At 36.4% G+C, this 18,624-nt stretch overlaps 1 protein-coding gene across 4 annotated transcripts in view; it reads right to left on the bottom strand.

The window, feature by feature from the left end:
* Positions 1-18,624, bottom strand: part of ARFGEF1 (ARF guanine nucleotide exchange factor 1) — a 157,921-nt gene that overhangs the window by 112,721 nt on the left and 26,576 nt on the right. For all 4 annotated transcript variants that reach the window (XM_021002051.2, XM_021002050.2, XM_078153365.1 and 1 more), the window contains exons 2-4: positions 5,204-5,234; positions 4,374-4,530; positions 2,743-2,889 (exon numbers count right to left, since the gene is read on the bottom strand). In XM_021002051.2, coding sequence (XP_020857710.1) covers positions 2,743-2,889; positions 4,374-4,530; positions 5,204-5,234 — 335 coding nt within the window. The remainder of the gene's footprint in view (positions 1-2,742; positions 2,890-4,373; positions 4,531-5,203; positions 5,235-18,624) is intronic.

Here is an 18,624-nt window from a genome sequence, read left to right as displayed (position 1 = left end):
CCACAGTATTTGAATTGTTTCTTCTGGCAGCTTGTAATTTTCTCCTTGACCTGGGAACTCTGGAATTTGGCTACAATATTCCTAGGAGTTTTCCTTTGGGGATCTCTTTCAGGAGGAGATCTGTGGATTCTTTCAATTTCTATTTTGCCCTCTGGTTCTATATATCAGGGCAGTTTTCCTTGATAATTTCTTGAAAGATGATGTCTAGGCTCTTTTTTTGATCATGGCTTTCAGATCGTCCAATAATTTTTAAATTCTCTCTCCTGGATCTATTTTCCAGGTCAGTTGTTTTTCCAATGAGATATTTCACATTGTTTCTAATTTTTTCATTCTTTTGGATTTGTTTTACATGTCTTGATTTCTCATAAAGTCACTAGCTTCCAATTGCTCTATTCTAATTTTTAAGGAAGTATTTTCTTCAGTAATCTTTTGGACTTCCTTTTCCATTTGGCCAATTTTTCTTTTTAGGGCATTCTTCTCCTCATTGGCTTTTTGGACCTCTTTTGCCATTTGGGTTAGGCTATTTTTTAAGGTGTTATTTTCTTCAGTATTTTTTTGGGTCTCCTTTAGCAAGCTGTTGACTTTTTTTCATGATTTTCTTGCATCACTCTCATTTCTCTTCCCAGTTTTTCCTCTACTTCCTTACTTGCTTCTCAAAATCCCTTTTGAGTTCTTCCAAGGCCTGGGACTGATTCATATTTTTCTTGGAGGCTTTGGATGCAGGAGCTTTGACTTTATTGTCTTCTTCTGGTTGTATATTTTGATCTTCTTTGTCACCAAAGTAAGATAATATAGTCTGACTCTTTTTGAGCTGCTTGCTCACAATCCCAGCCAATTACTTGAGTTTTAAACTCTTTGTTAAGGTAAGAGTCTGCTTCCAACGTGGAGAATGTACTGTCCCAAGCTTTGGGGGTTTGTACAGCTGTTTTCAGAGATACTTGTAGGGACCTGTAAATTTTCAGTTCTTCCAAGGTGGTATGCTAAGGGGCAAGGTGTTTATTCCTTTCCTGGCCTGTGCTCTGGTCTATTAGTGACCACAAGTACTCCTTTCTGTCCTGTAACTGTGAGGAGGAGTTCCTCTCCACAAGCTCCACCATGCCAGCGTTCTCCTCACCCCAGCACCGCTGCCCAGAACTGTTACCCAGATCCAAGCATGGGCAAAGTAAGAGATTCCTGCCTCAGCACTGGCAAAGAGATCCCTGCAATCCCTCTCTGATCAGCCACTGGATTCCCCCTCAGTCTGTGGGCCAGAAGCTCAGGAGGCAGCTGGCCCCCTGCCAGGGCTGCGCTCGCAGGGAACTGGAGCTAAGACCCCATGTTCCTCTCTCAGCACCACAGAACAGACTTTTCCCACTGACCTTCTAAGTTGTCTTTGGCATTCGTGGATTGAGGAGTCTGGAAACCGCCACAGCCGCCTATAATTCAGTTCCCTGAGGCCTGCTCCAGGTTTGCTGTGGCCTGGGCGCCCACGCTGCGCTGCACTCCCAGCCCGGCGTGATACACCTTTCTGATCAATCATCCAGGTTGTCTTGTGCTGGAAATTTGTTTCACTCTGTCTTTTTGTGGGTTCTGCTGCTTTAGAATTTGTCTAGAGCCACTTTTTTAATAGGTATTTGGAGGGGTTTGGGGGGGAGCTCAAGCAAGTAGCTGCTTTCACTCTACCATCTTGGCTTCCCCCCCCCTCAGTTTCTTTATCTATGAAATTATGATGATAATACTTATCCAATCTACCTCTAAAGCAGGAAGTTTAGGTCTCTGAACTTATTTTTAAAAATATTCTCCCAAAAATCTCAATGCATTTCTAAGCTCTTAATAGATTAATTCACTGAGACTTTTGGGACAGACTCCCTATATTTAATTGGTTTCCTTTTAAATTTATGTATGCGCTTTGATACCTTTAAAAGCATTATTTTGAGAAGGCAATGCCAGACTGGCAAAAGGGTCCATGACACAAAAAGTTAAGAACCATTAATGTTAAGTTCAAATACGATAAATGTATTTAAGTGCTTTATAAACTATAAGGCTATATTATAATTTGTAATAATGTACAAATAGAAATACTGAATCTAACCATCATTTACTACTAGGAGCACATTTTTTGCATAAGAACAAGAGTCTACCAATTCTGGATGGCAAAAATATATTTCACCTAACTAAAGGCACTGGTAGTAAGACTAGTTAATCAATCAACAAGCATTTATCAAACACTTACTATACGCCAGGCACTGTGCTAATAAACACTGGACCAGGAACTCTCCCAATTATCTTTTAGGCAGTGGAAATGAAACTTTCAGTGATGATAGGTCCTACAGCATAGATTAGAGGCTCCAAGAGTGGAAACAAAGGAGTAAGTGAGAATGGAGTAGATATGTTTCTCAAGTGGGGAGCAGGATGGAACCTAGGGAAGGGGAAAAAGCACTGAAGGGCAGAGAGGAAAACCAAACGATATAGAAATTGGGCTGACTGACAGGGGCATCTCTGACACTTCAGTTATGAAGAGAACTGTAATCTATAGCAAAGTGTTATTAGATTGCTAAGGGCATTAAAAGTGAGAGTACCTTGTACTAAGGACTTCTTGGTACTAGATAAACTAAATAGTCCAAGAATGGTTTGAAAGCTGCCTAAAAAGAAGCTAACATATTGAAATCTTGTCTATGATGGATGGCATTACAATAAGATTCCAACGCAGTAATACTCAAATGCAAGTATTAACTTTTCTATTAACTGTATGTAATCAATTACCTTTATTATTTGCAACTGGACCCCTTCATCTGTTTGAGGACCTTGGAAACAGGCACATATTGTCTCAATAATTCTATCAATTAATTTTTTGCCAGGAGTAGTATTATCTGGAGCATTGCCAGTTAAGTGTCCATAAGCAATAAGTTTCTAGAGAAGGAAAAAAGACAATTATCAGTCCTCAATAAGGAGTTAAAATACTTATCAATTACATACATATATATCCTCAATATTATTAGCTACCAATCATTCAACTTCAAGGTGCTATGTTCTGAAAGAACCTGTGATTTCTCATTATGAGACATTTTAGCTACGAGCAAAGATCCATCTATGACTTAGTTGATAAGTCTTAGGGAATTACCTGATACATCCAGAAGTTAAATGACTTTCTCAGCTTCACATAACCAGTAAAGATAAGAGTTAGCATATTTTAAAATACTTTGGCAAAAGATAGTATTATTTTTGTTGTTGTTGTTGAGGCAATTGGGGTCAAGTGACTTGCTCAGAGTCACACAGCTAGTGAGTGTTACATGTCTGAGGCTGGATTTGAACTCATGTCCTCTTGATTCCAGGGCCAGTGCTCTCTCCACTTTGTCACCTAGCTGCCCCAAAAGATAGCATTATTTATAAAACTGTTTTATCTTCATCATGGCATTTTTATCTACTGAAATGTCAATATATGTTGAAATAAGTTATTTCTACTGACAGTATACATGTAAAAGTATCTCCATTTGAGAGAATTACAATAAACAATGCTTAAAACCTAACAGAAGGACAGCTAGGTGGCACAGTGGATAGAGGACTGGCCCTGGAGTCAGAATGACCTGAGTTCAAATCTGTCCTCAGACTCTTGACATTTACTAGCTGTGTGACCCTGGACAAGTCACTTAACCCCATTGCCTAGCGCCCCTCCCCCCACAAAAAAATGGAAAATAAAAACCCTAGCAAGGTACTCTGAAAACTTGGATCTGAACCAGAAGGGCAAAGAAAGTAGAATGAATTTTCATTTAAGCAAATTTCGTTTTTCCTATTTAAATTGAAACCCATCATATTTTAAAAGATTTAATTGGCCTAAATTTGGGCTGAGTATTTCCTGAAAGATTGATTCCTACACAAGGGCCATCACATATCACATATAAAGCAATCACTTTTTTGGGTCTGGACTTCTGATTTTGTCACTGTGTGGGAACCCTCAGTGAGTAAACTCCCTCTATCAATGTAGATCTGCATCTTACAGTCTTATGGAGTTACCTGAAGCACTGAGAGGTTACTTCAGGCAAACACTACTCTTAAAAATAAAAGTTTCAGATACTCTACCTTTACTTAAACCATAACTATCTTTGACTAAACGATATATTCTGAATTTCACAACTGTTCAATTTCTTACTGTGCTTCAAAGATGTATTGTAGGTTGAGTCAATACTTTTTATTAGAGATAGCAGTATTCAAGATTTTGTCTTATTTCAGCTAACCAGTGGGTTGATATAGTTATAAATGGAATTTGCTGTTGCTACTGAAAATGTGCTAATTGTCCTCTACAGCAAATGAAAGCAGTATGAATCAACAGTTGTGGTCAGTGTTTTGGATACACAATTAAAACTGATAGATTCTAGGTAACACTATTTTATACAAACCTGTAAACAATCTAAGGATGTACTAACTATCCGGGGACATTTAGACTGGCATGCCAGCTCAAATGGTAGGAAGTATTTATCAGCTTCGATAAAACTAGTCTTCGATTTCACTGGAGGAAGAGTACTTGAACCAGCTTTTGCTTCTCCATGAGGGGGACTAAATAAAAAAGAATATTCTGATTAGATATAGGTATTTAAAAACTCATAAATCTGAGTTAGTGATCACCTACCATTTTACAAATGAGAAAACATTGGTTCAGAGAAGTTAAATGACAAGATCACATAACAAGTTAAGTGGTAAAACCATGGCTAGAACAACATTTCTGGCTCCCTGTTTCATCTGCTTTCCAAAATTCTAGTTTTCCCTAGTATAAAAAGATTCTCCTACATTTAACCAGATCTATGTCAGAATGCTTTAAGAAATATAAATTACTTTATTTGTCCTCAGATAAATTAGCAAGACTTTGAGAAACGGTAACATTGACAGATATAGGTTACTAGTAGCAAAGAAATCTAATATATTTTCTAAGTATGCCTCAAACAGCTTGAGGAAAAAAATCTCAAGATGCGACTATAGAAGTGTAAAAATAAACTTATATAGAGTTATGTAAATTTACTACTGGAAATATTAATATAAAGGGGTTTTTCTCATTTTACTATGGTGCTTGCAATTACTTTTTTTAAAAAGACAATCATATAATTGCTATAGAGATCATATATAGAAACCATCTTAGCTTAAGTCATGCTAAATTTTTATAAAATAGTAATTTAGCTAAGATTTATAAAAAGTACCAAATTATGTTTACTAAAGTGAAAAAAAAATCACTAACCTTTGTTTTTCAGTTTCAGCTTTTATTTCCTCTGCAAATATACATATTAAAAAAACACACAAAAAAAACACAAGTTAGATTTATAAGTACATGGCTAATGTAAACAGCTCTATGTCAGAAACTTATAATTTAAATTTTTATAAAAGATGGAAATTGTAGCTCAGTCACACAAACATCAGCTGCTATGATTCAATTTAAACTGACAAGTAAATAGATAAGCTAAAATACAGGCTGCTTAGGATACTGCATACAAGCAATTATGAATATTGTAAATTTTAAAATATTGTTAAAAATTGTTTAAAAAAATAAACATTACACAGCAGAGAACAAAAGAAAACCAACAAGGAAGCAAAAAAGCTAGGCAGCTTTGGAAACAATGTGTAGTATTTACTAGATAGGTTTTCTTGAAACGGAAATTTATTGTTTTATATTGAATCCTCATGGTCTGCTGTGTCACGGCAATGTTTTTATTTTCTTTCTCCTTTTGTATTTAAGTTTAAAATAAAAAAAAATTTACCAAAAAACCCCAAATGATATATTTCAGAGAAGTGAATAAAATTTGAGTTTCCTGGCTCTACAAACAGTTATTAGTACTTTAAAAATGTTAAGCCCCATAACTCTTTTGCATCCCCTTCTCAGAGCCTAGTGGGTACACAGCACATTAGAAAAGCATCATCTTTAAAGCTTGGGAGGGCCTCGGTGATCAGCCCAAGTATTTTGAGATGATAATAACTGGTAAAAGCAATAGTTGTTCTATTTCAATAAAGTAAAACTCAGAAACACGGCATTTTAAAAAGACATCACTTGCAACCATAAAAATATATTATTTGAATAAAATCAAATGTTTAAAAAATATTCAAAAACATATCAATAAAATAGCTATTAATCTTTTAGCATTGTATATAATAAAATAAAATAATATATAGGATAAACATTATTTGTAGTAAGCTGCTGTCTCTTATAATCAAAGTTCTCTTAAAATTAACTAGTTTAAAGTACATGTGAGGTAGGCATTTTTTCTCTTCATTTTCAAATTCAGCAAACATGTATTAAGTAACTACCATATCTAAGGCATTGTGCATAGTGTTTTTTATCGCTGGGTTTTGTGGTTTTTTTGGTACAAAGTACCAAGACTTTGAAAGAAGTCTGAACTATATTGCTTCCCAATCACAAAAAATGATGATTCAAATGGATTAATGATGACAATTTTTAAAGAAACTGAATCTAACAGCCACATTTTTCTTAGTTGCGCACACACTCATTTGTATGTTACGTATAAATTATACAACTTTTCTAAAGAAGGAGAAAGTTTAGGGTTTTAAAGTGCAAATCAAGAATCCAATGCAGAAAAGGGAGACAAGTAATGACACCTTAATTTGCACCAAAATCTAGCTTCCACTCTATACCTGCTTGAACATTCAAGAATATTTTCTTTAAAGATTCACATTCAGCATATTTGAAAAGTCTAAGAAACAAATGAAGAATGCACAAATTAGCATTCCAGAGTTTTCAATCTCATGAGAAAAGAATAAGATGCTTTATGATATTTTATACAAAATGGTAAATTATGATGATAAAACACGTTCTATTTTTGGACATTCTTTCTGCCAAACAGTGCAAAATATGTTCTAATAACAGTAATGATCAATAAATACGGTCACAAGGATTTGGGTTTTACTTAGGTTCCAGGGAAAAAAGTGAGAGGCTAACAAAAGAGTGGCAATAGCAGAATGAAAGATTAAACAAAGCAGAATGTAATATTTCTATAAAGTCAGAAGGCAGAGATAAGGACACTATGGTCCAAGTGGCTACTGATTATACAAAACTGAGACCAACCTAAAGATAGCAATCCTTTCATCCAGAGAGAAAAGCAATGACTTTGATCACTATTTAGTTCACTGGAATGGTAAATGATGTATGCAGCTGTTTCAGCTGTGTCTGACTCTTTGTAACCCCATTTTGGGGTTTTCCTGGAAGATACTAGAGTGGCTTGCCATTTTTTTCTCCAGCTCATTTTACAGATGAGGAAACCAAGGCAAACAGGGCTAAAGGACTTGCCAAGGATCACACAACTAGTAAGTGTCTAAGGCCACATTTGAACGCTGGTCTTCCTGACTCTAGGCCTGGAGCTTTATCCACTTCACCACCATCCTAGATGCCCCAAATGTCCCCAATATTAGTATGATATTATGATCTTTAGAATTTTATTTTTTTTACTTTTATAATTTCAGTGCTTCCATATTTTAAGTTCACCAAACCTATTTCCCTTGTTTCAGGGTTTTTAAAAATTCTCTTATTTTTCCCCCTAGATTTGTAATGAGAGAGAGTATGAGTGCGTGTGTGTGCATGCTAATTTGATTCCTCATTTACTTTTAGCTACATACAATTATTGTCAAAACAAAACCAAAACATTAAACATTAAACAAGACAGAGTATTTTGTCTAACAGAGATGAAGAGCTTTCATTTAAATGCCATTTAACATAAACTATCTCATCTGAACCTCAGAACACCCTAGTAAAGTAGTTGGTAGTTGATTTGAACTTATCACCCTAATGCTACAGAGGCATTTGCAAAATGAGAGAAAAGTTTAATACAATTTTCACTTAACATCAGCTTGTCCACTTTATAGGGAAATCTTGCTTTTATTTAGCAGTCAAATTATTCTTTCACTCCATATTAGACTGTAAGCTCCTTCCTTGAGAGGAAAGACTTTTTGTCTGTCTTCACAGACAGATTGCTTAGACTCCCATTGCTAGGCGAAGAATTTTGGGAAACTGTGAAAACTAGCATCAGATTCCTAATCTTCAAGAAACAAAAAAGAATGGATATCTCAAGACCTTTGCTCTCCATTTATATAAAATGAATCTGAACTGTGGACATTTTAATAGAATAAGATGACATGCTTGATGACGGAATTTTCATGTACTCAAAATGCTCTCAAAATGGTTATAAATGGACAGCTGAAGCTACAGGAAAGGTAAATATTTTTCTTCTACAAGAAAATCTTTTATGTCTCATAACAATATTTAAAAATCAAACATCTCAAGTCAAATACAATACAGTATTTTAAACAAATGATTCCGTCAAAATGAAAAGGAGTAAGTAATCTACTAATAACTGTTGATAAACTGATAATTTTACTCCATAGTTGGCCTCATGCATTACACCAGGAGTCCTTAACCTTTTTTGTGTGTCATGGACCCCTTTGGCAGTCTGGTGAACCATTGGACTTCTTCTCAGAAGAATGTTTCAAATAATTATAGGAAATACTAAATTTCAGTTAGAGGTTAGTGAAAATAAAGATGCAATTGCCCCCCATGCGTGAATTCTTTCCTTCCTCAATTCTGTTTCCTGGCTTCCTTCAAGTCCCAAGAAAAATCCAACCTTCTCCAAAAAGACTGAAATTCCTTCCCTTTGAGATAATTTCCAATTTATCCTTTATTTTTCTTGTTTGTACGAAGTTTTTGCATGTTCTCTTCCCCCTTTAGATTGTGGGCTCCTTGAGGACAGGGACTACTTTCTCTTCTAAACTACTTTGTATATATTTGTACTTATTAACTTCATATTTATGCTCTATCTGTATTTGTATGTACTTATTATATCTTCTATTAGAAAGTAAGCCCACTAAATGAGAATTGTTTCTTTTTTTGTATTTGCATTCATAACACCTAACCCAGGGCCTGCAACATACTAGGATTTTAATAAACATATATGGAAGAACTGACTGATTTAAAGCTACATTTCCTAGATAAGTAATAATTTTTTTCCACAATGGAGTGTCTATAAATTCACCATCTCACTATTCAGTCATCTCTTTCTGGGTCTAAGTACTGCCCTCCTTCCCTCCCCCACTTTCTTCCTTAAAGGAGTACATATGTTGACAGACTCTAAATTTCTTGCCATGGTTCTCAAGCTAGTTCTTCTATCATCCCCACTACCTGTTGTCCCAGGTTGTCATTGTTTGGGTTTTGATGTCCCAGAGTGAGTATAAATAGCAATTGTTTTGGTTCTGGCCAGAAACCCTGAGGGTCTTCCCCTCCAGATTGGGGTTTGTTTTGATTAGATAAAAGAGGCCAATTTTTTTTGCCTCATTTCTTACCTAGCCTTAATCACTGAATAGGTGTTGCCTCAGACAAACTGGGACAGATCTTAGCTTAAAAAGGCCAATCTCCCACTTCATCCAGGCCAGGCCATCTCCAGCCATCCTGATCTACGTCTTGGCACTGGACCCAGATGGCTCCAGATGAAAGAATGTGGCTGGTGACTTTGTACAGTCCTGCCTCATTTAAATCCAATTCACTTGGAAGTAAAGATATTACCTTCCTGATGTCACTGGTCCTTTTCCAGAATGAAGGACAAAACAACAACCACAACAACAAAAACAACAACAACAATGTTGACAGAGACCTCTAAATATCTCAGCCCAGGCCTCAGGTTAGTCCTTCTATCATGCCCTACATTACAGTGACTTATGAGTACCTTCACTTCCACCCTCTTTCTTCCTTTTCTTTCCTCTAAACCACTGCTTGCCCAACTGCCATGAGGTACTTAAGATTCTAAGAAAACAAAAGCTAAAAGACACCTTTGTGAACAGTTGATGTCGGAGAGGTTGTGGAAAGACAGGCATACTAATGTATTCACTGTTGATGGAGCTGTAAATTGGCACAGCTACAGGATAAAGCACTCCAGAATTATTCATATACAGTGACTAAAAATATACACATACTTTGACCCAAAGATTCTGTTAAAAGTACATACTTCAAGGTGGTCAATGACAAAAAGAAAGGGCCCATATAAACCAAAATATTTATAGTAGTTCTTTTTCTGGTTGCCAAGAATTAGAAACAAAGTACATGTCCACTGACTAGGGTATAAACTGTGGTATATGATGTAATAGAATATTACTGTGCTATAAGATACAAAAAAATTACTATAGAGAAGCATGGACTTATATGAACTGATGCAAAGTGACATAAGCAGAGCCAAGAAAACAATATACACAATAATTACAACAATATAAATGGAAAGAATCACCACAAAATAATAAAAATTAATACTGAAAAATTACAGGAACAAGCATATCCCCAAAGAAGAGATATGAGAAGACATCTACTACTCCTTTGTAGAGGTGGGGAGGCAGGGTTTACAGGTGTAGAAAATTCAGATAACAAACTTTTCAATAAACTGATAGGTTTTGATGATTTTTCTTTCATCTTTTTCTTTTTGTTTTAACATAAAAGAAAATTTAAATTTAGAAATACAAGTAAAGATGAAAGAAAATAAAGCTGCTTCCTCTCTTCATTTCTTTCTTCTTACATCTCAATTTTGCTTATATTTTATGCATGTTTTTCTAACACCTTTCCTGATTTTTGTTCTTAGCATCTTAAAAGGGGGGAAAACTGCCTTGGAGAAATCAGTCCCTGACCAAACTGGAGAGTGAGTGTTCTATAATTTTTGGATTTTGTTTTTGAGAAACAAAAGAAAAAAGACCAAAGATTACATTTGTCCATTGGATATCATGTATTTAGATCATATGTTTAGATTCAGATATTTAGAGCTGGAAGATCATATATTTCAAATCCAACCCCCTCATTTTACAAATTAGAAAATTGAGACCTGGGGGGATTAAACGATTTGCCCAAGGTCAGGCAGTATGGGGTAGAGCCAAGATTTGAACCCACCCAGGTCTTCTGACTCCAAAGACAGTGCTTATTCTTACTGCAGCATGCCATTTTAATTTTTCAATTTAAAATGTCCCCAATTATCAAGCATTTATTTTTTTCTCCTCAATTCCATAGCCCCACCAGAAAAAAGAAAGACAAAACCTTTATAAAAAAACACAGTCAAGCAAAACAAATCAACATATTGCATGCCATTTTACTTTAATTTGGTTAAGCAGAAAGCTGCAAGCCAGCTGGCTGAAGACAAGAAACCATCAAGTGAACCATTTTTTTTGGAGGGCTGAAGGTATCTGGACCTTTAATATTATTAATATACGGAAACTCATGATATGGAAACTTCCTCTTACTATGAAGATATGCCATACGACAATTATTCTATAATTTATAGGCTTAGAAAGTTGAGGTACTGAGAGATTAAATGATTTGCTCATTGTCACAAAGTCACTGTGTAAAAATCAGAACTTAAACTCGGGTCTTTTTGAATCCAAGGGCTCTCTATACACTATTCCAAGCTGCCTTACTCTAAAACCATAATAAGAGGAAGGCAAGTACCTAAGGAAGCACCAGTAAAAGACTTGATAAAAAAGATTAGTGGAGTTTTATTATTTTCAAGTGTCAATTTGGCATTTTTAACTGGAACAGCTGTATTGATATCTTTACACAGGACAAAGCAGAGAATAGTCATTCAAAAGTATCCATTATGCACATGGCAGTATATACTTACAAAGCAATATTAAAAATGAAGCAATATCACAACTGTTCCAAAAAAAACCCTAACATAACTAGAAGGCTTGAGTTGTCCACCAAGTCAAAACAAAACTTAATCAATGATTTTTTAAAAAGCCTACAAGAGGGGGCAGCTAGGTGGCGAAGTGGATTGAACACCAGCCCTGAAGTCAGGAGGACCTAAGTTCAAATCCAGCCTCAGACCAAACACTTGACACTAGCTGTGTGACCCTGGGCAAGTCACTTAACCTTAATTGCCTTAAAAAAAAAAAGGCAGCAGCAGCTTAGGTCTTTAAAAAAAAAAAGGCCTACCAGAATATGTGTATATATGTATATGTATGTGTACACACACATACACACACACACGCACACACACGAATATACTTGTTGTTTGTCCTTCATTTTCAAAGAGGACCAAGGACATCATGGGATGATATCTTGACTTGGGAACAAAGTGGATTTAAGTGAGGCAGAGTTGCACAAAGTCATCAGACTCACTCTCTCTTCCCGAGTCAAATGGCAGGACAAAAGATGACTTGCAATGGCCTAGGGTGCAGTGGCATCTTTGATGTCTGACCAAACGCTAAGCACTCCACAGTGCCTGCTTTAGCCACCTTCCCGGCTGTTGGAACAAACTGTTCTCATCCACCTATTTCAGAGGGAAAATCTTCACATGCTTGGGGCAGACATCCCCCTACCTCACCGATGTGTTTGAGGCCTGTTGGTTACTCTCAAACTAGTACAACCCATCTGCCAAGATGGTTTACTAGGGCATGGTCACTGCGAGTGCTACGGATTCTTGCGAGCCACAGGTGAGAGTTGGGTGAAGGTGGACCAAAGGTGGATGAGCAGCCCTGAAAAGGGCTCGACAAGCGATCACACCAGAAGTGCTTGTTCTCCTATATGCCCCATACTCCATATATATGTATGTGTGTGTTGTGTGTGTGTGTGTGTGTGTGTGTATATATAAAATTATATCCTATGTACAGTATGTATAAAGTATATAAGAGTGTGTGTATGCATGTGTTTCACCAACTCTGCCATTACCTGAGTAAATTTAGTGCCTGGGAACAAGATGTCATTTTATATATATACTTAATAATCACAGCATAGTCATTATAATATTTTATTTAATACGAATAGAATGGCAACAGACACTATTACTGGCTTTACAAAACCACACAGAATCCTAATGAGTGAAAGTAGACTTCACTTGATATTTATAAATTCATCAGATATTTCTTACCCAAGAGGTGGTCTATTCCTCTTTATCTAAATATCTGATATAACCCATTTAGAGCACTCTAGTAATCATTTCAGTTTCAATCTTGTGTAGGGGTTAATGTAGCTATTTCCTCTCTCTATGTGTGAGTTATATTGTTGGTAAGTAAACCAAAAGTTACAAAGAAATATTACTGTTATCTAGTATCACAATTCTGGAGAAAAGACTTGTGAATCCTTAGTTTTAATTCAAATTTATCTGCAGATCAAAAAACTAGGAACAGCCTAATCACTCAAAATGCCTTTCACTGTTTCTTAAATGACTAAAGGAGAAATTTTAGATCCCATAATTCATTACTGAGACAACAATTTATAATACAATTCAAGAATATGCATCAACTTTGTAGATACTGGCAAAACAATTTTTGAATAGTTCATACAGCAGATTTTTTTGAGAACCTATATTCTCCAAAAAAGGGACTACACAAGGATGTAAAAGTAGAAGCCACAACTCTGGACTCAAGAAGTTTGCAATCTGACTAAAGATATAAAACTTGAAGAAGCAATTATAGAACACAACTAAAGTAAAGCCACAAAATAGGATTATGTACTTAACAGTATGATACCACCTATTAATTAAGCAGCAAGGAGACATCTATTCATTCAGTAAATATTTACTGAGAATCTAAAATGTGAAACACATTGCATTGGGGGGGGGAAGTGTAGAGAGGGGATGCAGAGAAGAATAAAGTTGATTCTACATTCAAAGAGAAGGGCTACAGATTATGGGCATGATATCAATGAAGAGGGTCAATTAAGAAAATCTTGGAGAAAAAAGAAATTAACTGCTATGGATTGGTGAAGAAGTACAAAGGCAGGCCAGGCAAGAGGAATGGAATGAGCAACTGCAAGGTAGCAAGAATGGATATAATAGTTATAGGAAGAGTAAGGAAATTGGCTTGTGTGAAAAGACCATTTTAGTGTACACTAACAATAACCACTTTAAATTAAAGTCTGTGTCAAGCACTGTGACTATATTATCTCCTTTTAGATCAAAAAAATGGGAAAAGGATCCATATGTACAACAATATTTATAGCAGCTCTTTTTGTGGCAGCAAAGAATTGGAAATTGAGGCGGATGCCCATCAACTGGGGAATGGCTGAACAAGTTGTGGTATATAAGTGTAATGGAGTATTACTGTGCTATAAGGAATGATGAACAGGCTGACTTCAGAAAAACCTGGAAAGACTTGTATGGACTGATGCTGAGTAAAGTGAGCAGAACCAGGAGAACATTGTACACAGTAACAACCACACTGTGCAATGACTAACTTTGACAGATCTAACCCTTCTCAGCAATGCAAGGATCTAAGATATCTCCAAAAGTCTCATGATGGAAAATGCTGAAGGGGCGGAGCCAAGATGGTGGAGTGCAAGCAGTGACTTGCTTGAGCTCTCCCCCAAATCCCTCCAAATACTCATAAAAAATGGCTCTAAACAAATTCTAAAGCAGCAGAACCCACAAAAAGACAGAGTGAAACAAATTTCCAGCACAAGACAACCTGGATGATTGATCAGAAAGGTGTATCACGCCGGGCTGGGAGTGCAGCGCAGCGTGGGCGCCCAGGCCACAGCAAACCTGGAGCAGGCCTCAGGGGACTGAATTACAGGCAGCTGTGGCGGTTTCCAGACTCCTCAATCCACGAATGCCAAAGACAACTTAGAAGGTGAGTAGGAAAAGTCTGTTTCTGTCAGTGCTTAGAGAGGAAGGCAGGGTTTCAGATCCATTCCCCAAGAGCATGGCCCTGGGAAGGGGGGAGGGGCAGCTGCTTTCCGAGCTTCTGGCCCACAGACTGAGGGGAATACAGTGGCTGATCAGAGAGGGATTGCAGGGATCTCTTTGCCAGTGCTGAGGCTGGAATCTCTTGCTTTGCCCGTGTGTGGATCTGGGTTACAGTTCTGGGCAGCGGTGCTGGGGTGAGGAGGGGCGCTAGCATGGTGCAGCTTGTAGTGGCTATAGAGAGGAACCCCTCCTCACAGTTACAAGGCAGAAAGGAGTACTTGTGGTCACAGGCCAGGAAAGGAGTAAACACCTCACCCCTTATCATACCACCTTGGAAGAACTGAAAATTTACAGGTCCCCTCTGAAAACAGCTATATAAATCTCCCCTGAAGCTTGGGACAGTACACTCCCCACATTGGAAGCAGACTCTTACCTTAACAAAGAGTTTAAAACTCAAGTAACTGGCCGGGATCATGAGCAAGCAGCGCAAAAAAAGTCAGACTATATTATCTTTTGGTGAAAAAGAAGATCAAAATATACAACCAGAAGAAAACAACAAAGTCAAAGCTCCTACATCCAAAGCCTCCAAGAAAAATATGAATCAGTCCCAGGCCTTGGAAGAGCTCAAAAGGGATTTTGAGAAGCAAGTAAGGGAAGTAGAGGAAAAACTGGGAAGAGAAATGAGAGTGATGCAAGAAAATCATGAAAAATGAGTCAACAGCTTGCTAAACGAGACCCAAAAAAATACTGAAGAAAATAACACCTTAAAAAATAGCCTAACCCAAATGGCAAAAGAGGTCCAAAAAGCCAATGAGGAGAAAAATGCCCTAAAAAGAAAAACTGGCCAAATGGAAAAGGAAGTCCAAAAGATTACTGAAGAAAATACTTCCTTAAAAATTAGAATAGAGCAATTGGAAGCTAGTGACTTTATGAGAAATCAAGACACTGTAAAACAAATCCAAAAGAATGAAAAAATAGAAGACAGTGTGAAATATCTCATTGGAAAAACAACTGACCTGGAAAATAGATCCAGGAGAGAGAATTTAAAAATTATTGGACTATCTGAAAGCCATGATCAAAAAAAGAGCCTAGACATCATCTTTCAAGAAATTATCATGGAAAATGCTATCCATATTCAGAGAAAGAACTATGGAGGTGGAATGCAAATAGAAGTATATTGTTTGCCTTTTTTTTTCTTCTGTTTTGTTTTGTTTCATCTTTCTTGTGGCTCCTTCTATTGGTTTTAATTCTTCCTCACAACATGACTAATGTGAAAATAGGTTTAATAGAAATGCATATGTAAAACCTAATATCAGATTGCACGCTATCTTGGGGAGGGAGGAAAGAAGGGAAGGGGAGAAAATTTAAAACTCAAAAGCTTATGGAAGTGAATGTTGATAAATCAAAATAAATTAATAAAAATTTTTTTAAATGTAAGTATATTATCTCCTTTTGTATTCAAACCACCTTAAAAAGGCAAAAAGTATAATCTAAAGGTGTTAATCCTATTTTACAAATATATATGTATGTATGTATATAAGCGTGTATATACATACGTATGTGTGTGTATACATACACACAGACTCACAGGACAACACAAAAGGAAGGTAAATAGTTATAGAAGGGCCTTCAATGATGAGATTGGGAATTACTCTTATGTCAGGGGTTGGCAAACTTTTTTTGTGAAGGGCCAGACAATAAATATTTTATGCTTTGTGGACCAAAAGGCAAAACTGAGGATATTATGCAGAAACTTATGTAACAAAAGAGAAAATCGGGGCAGCCAGGAGCTGCCGTGGATAGAGCATTGGTCAAGAGGACTTGAGTTCAACTCCGGCCTCAGACACTTGACACTTACTAGGTGTGTGACCCTGGGCAAGTCACTTAACCCCATCGCCTAGCAAAAAGAGAAAGACAGAAAGAGAGAATAAATTACCATGAATTTTGTATTGACAAAACTTAAAATAATAAATGAGTACAATCTTTTTTTTAATAATGCAAGTCCACTAATGAAAAGAATGGCATTTCTTTTTAATGTTCATATCATCAGAATCAATTGCAAATGTTCACCTGTTAATGCTAATCTGTTATGAGACTTTACATATTTTATCTCTGAAAATGTCTTTTCACACAGATAAGTACTGCCAAATACTCATGTCAATGGGAGTACAGGAATTTACTTGAGCACATTTATCACTTGGAAGGCATTTATAGAATTCCATTAGATTCTTCTTAATAGTTGCCTTTTAGCATGACACTGCAGATTAATCATTTCCAAATGAAGGTTAGGTAGAAGCTCCTCAATTGCACAGTTAAATAAATGGATTTTGAAATATGCATATTTCCTTTGCACTTGCATCAAGATCAGAAAAGCATTACAGGAACTGTAGTTTTAGCTTACAAAATGTATCTGCTACAAATATTTGTGAAAACAGAGATCTGACTTTTTAACTTTTGGCATCGGAAGTATATAAAGCAGCTGGACATCACATGCGATTCAAATGTTAGCTGTTGGTTTGACTTACCTGCAGTATAAATTTAGCATATAAACAATGTTTTGCTTTGTAACTTTAGGTTGGATTCATTGAGAAACACTATCAAGTCAGCAAAAGCTAATTTCTAAAGCCATTCAGTATTCAATAATAGTGGGTGAAGGGAGCTCTCATTCAGAAAAATTTCAATCTTAGCCCTGAGCTTAAAAAAACATTTTTTTTACTTTTTCTTTTCTTGTTTTGACATAATGGGTATGCACTGATAATAAAAATAAAATAAAATAAAATGTCTCTATATAGTGATACCTGTGACACTCAAAACACTGTCAAGTTATAACTGCATCACTGTAATTTGTAGTGAGCCAAGCAGCAATGCAGAGCAATGAGAGCACTACATACGGTCTCTATCCCAACTTCACTCTGTAGTTGTAATGCGAAAGCAGTTACAGACAAAATGTAAACGAATGATCATGGCTGTGTTCCAATAAAACTTTATTTATGGACACTGAAGTTGAATTTCATATAATTTTCACATCACAAAATACTAGTCTCCTATTAATGTTTTCAACCTTAAAAATGTAAAAACCATTTTTCAGCTTGTGAACTGTACAACAGGTGGCAGGCTGTGGATCCGAGTATGCTGACCCCTGCTCTGGAAGAACAGTTACACTGACAACTATGTTGAATATAGACTGTAGAGACAACAGACAACAGACAGGAGAGAGACTATGATGATGATGATGATGATGATGATCTTGCAATGAAAGTGCTTAGCACAGTGCCTAGCACATAGCAGGCACTCAATAAATGCTTATTCCCCTCCTCTTCTTTCCTAGTTTAGGGTGTTAACAACTGCTTTAGAAATGTAGTAAATTGACTGATTGGATATATCTCATAACGACAAATACTTTTGGGTTATCTGAAATATTCTATCATGAAAATTCAAGTGGTTCTAGATTTCAAAATTATAGGTACATAAATTACTTGATAAAAATAAATTGTCAATGAAACAGCCTGGTATGTTGAAAAAAAAAAGAGAGAGAGCCCAGGATTTGGAGTCAAAGGATCTAGGTTGAAATGATGCATTCCTAACCTGTCTGGACCTCAATTTCTAAACCTGTAAAGTGAGGTTTCTCTGAATAAGCTCTAAGTCTATGACTCTACAATTATTCCAGAACATCCCAATTACTTTCCAGTGAAACTATTTCTCCAAAGATGTAAAGTTCCCTGGTGGGCACATTTATGCATTGTTGATGGAATTGTGAACTGGTAGAGGCATTCTGGAAAACGATTTGGAACTGTGACCCAAAGCTCTGCATATCCATAAAATTAAGAGATACCACCATTAGGTCTACACCCCAAAAGGACAAAAGTGGAAAAGGCCCATACGTACAAAAATATTTGTAGCAATTCATGCTGCAGTGACAAAGAATTGGAAATCAGTTGGGGAATGGCTGAACAAGTTGTGGTACATGAATGTAATGGAATACTACTCTGCCATAAGAAATGATGAAAGG

Source organism: Phascolarctos cinereus, unplaced genomic scaffold, assembly GCF_003287225.1.
Source record: "Phascolarctos cinereus isolate Bilbo 61053 unplaced genomic scaffold, phaCin_HiC Scaffold_4;HRSCAF=312, whole genome shotgun sequence".
In the NCBI taxonomy this organism is placed as follows: domain Eukaryota; kingdom Metazoa; phylum Chordata; class Mammalia; order Diprotodontia; family Phascolarctidae; genus Phascolarctos; species Phascolarctos cinereus.
The sequence above is the reverse complement of the archived record's forward strand: the minus strand, read 5'-3'. Positions and strand labels throughout refer to the sequence as shown.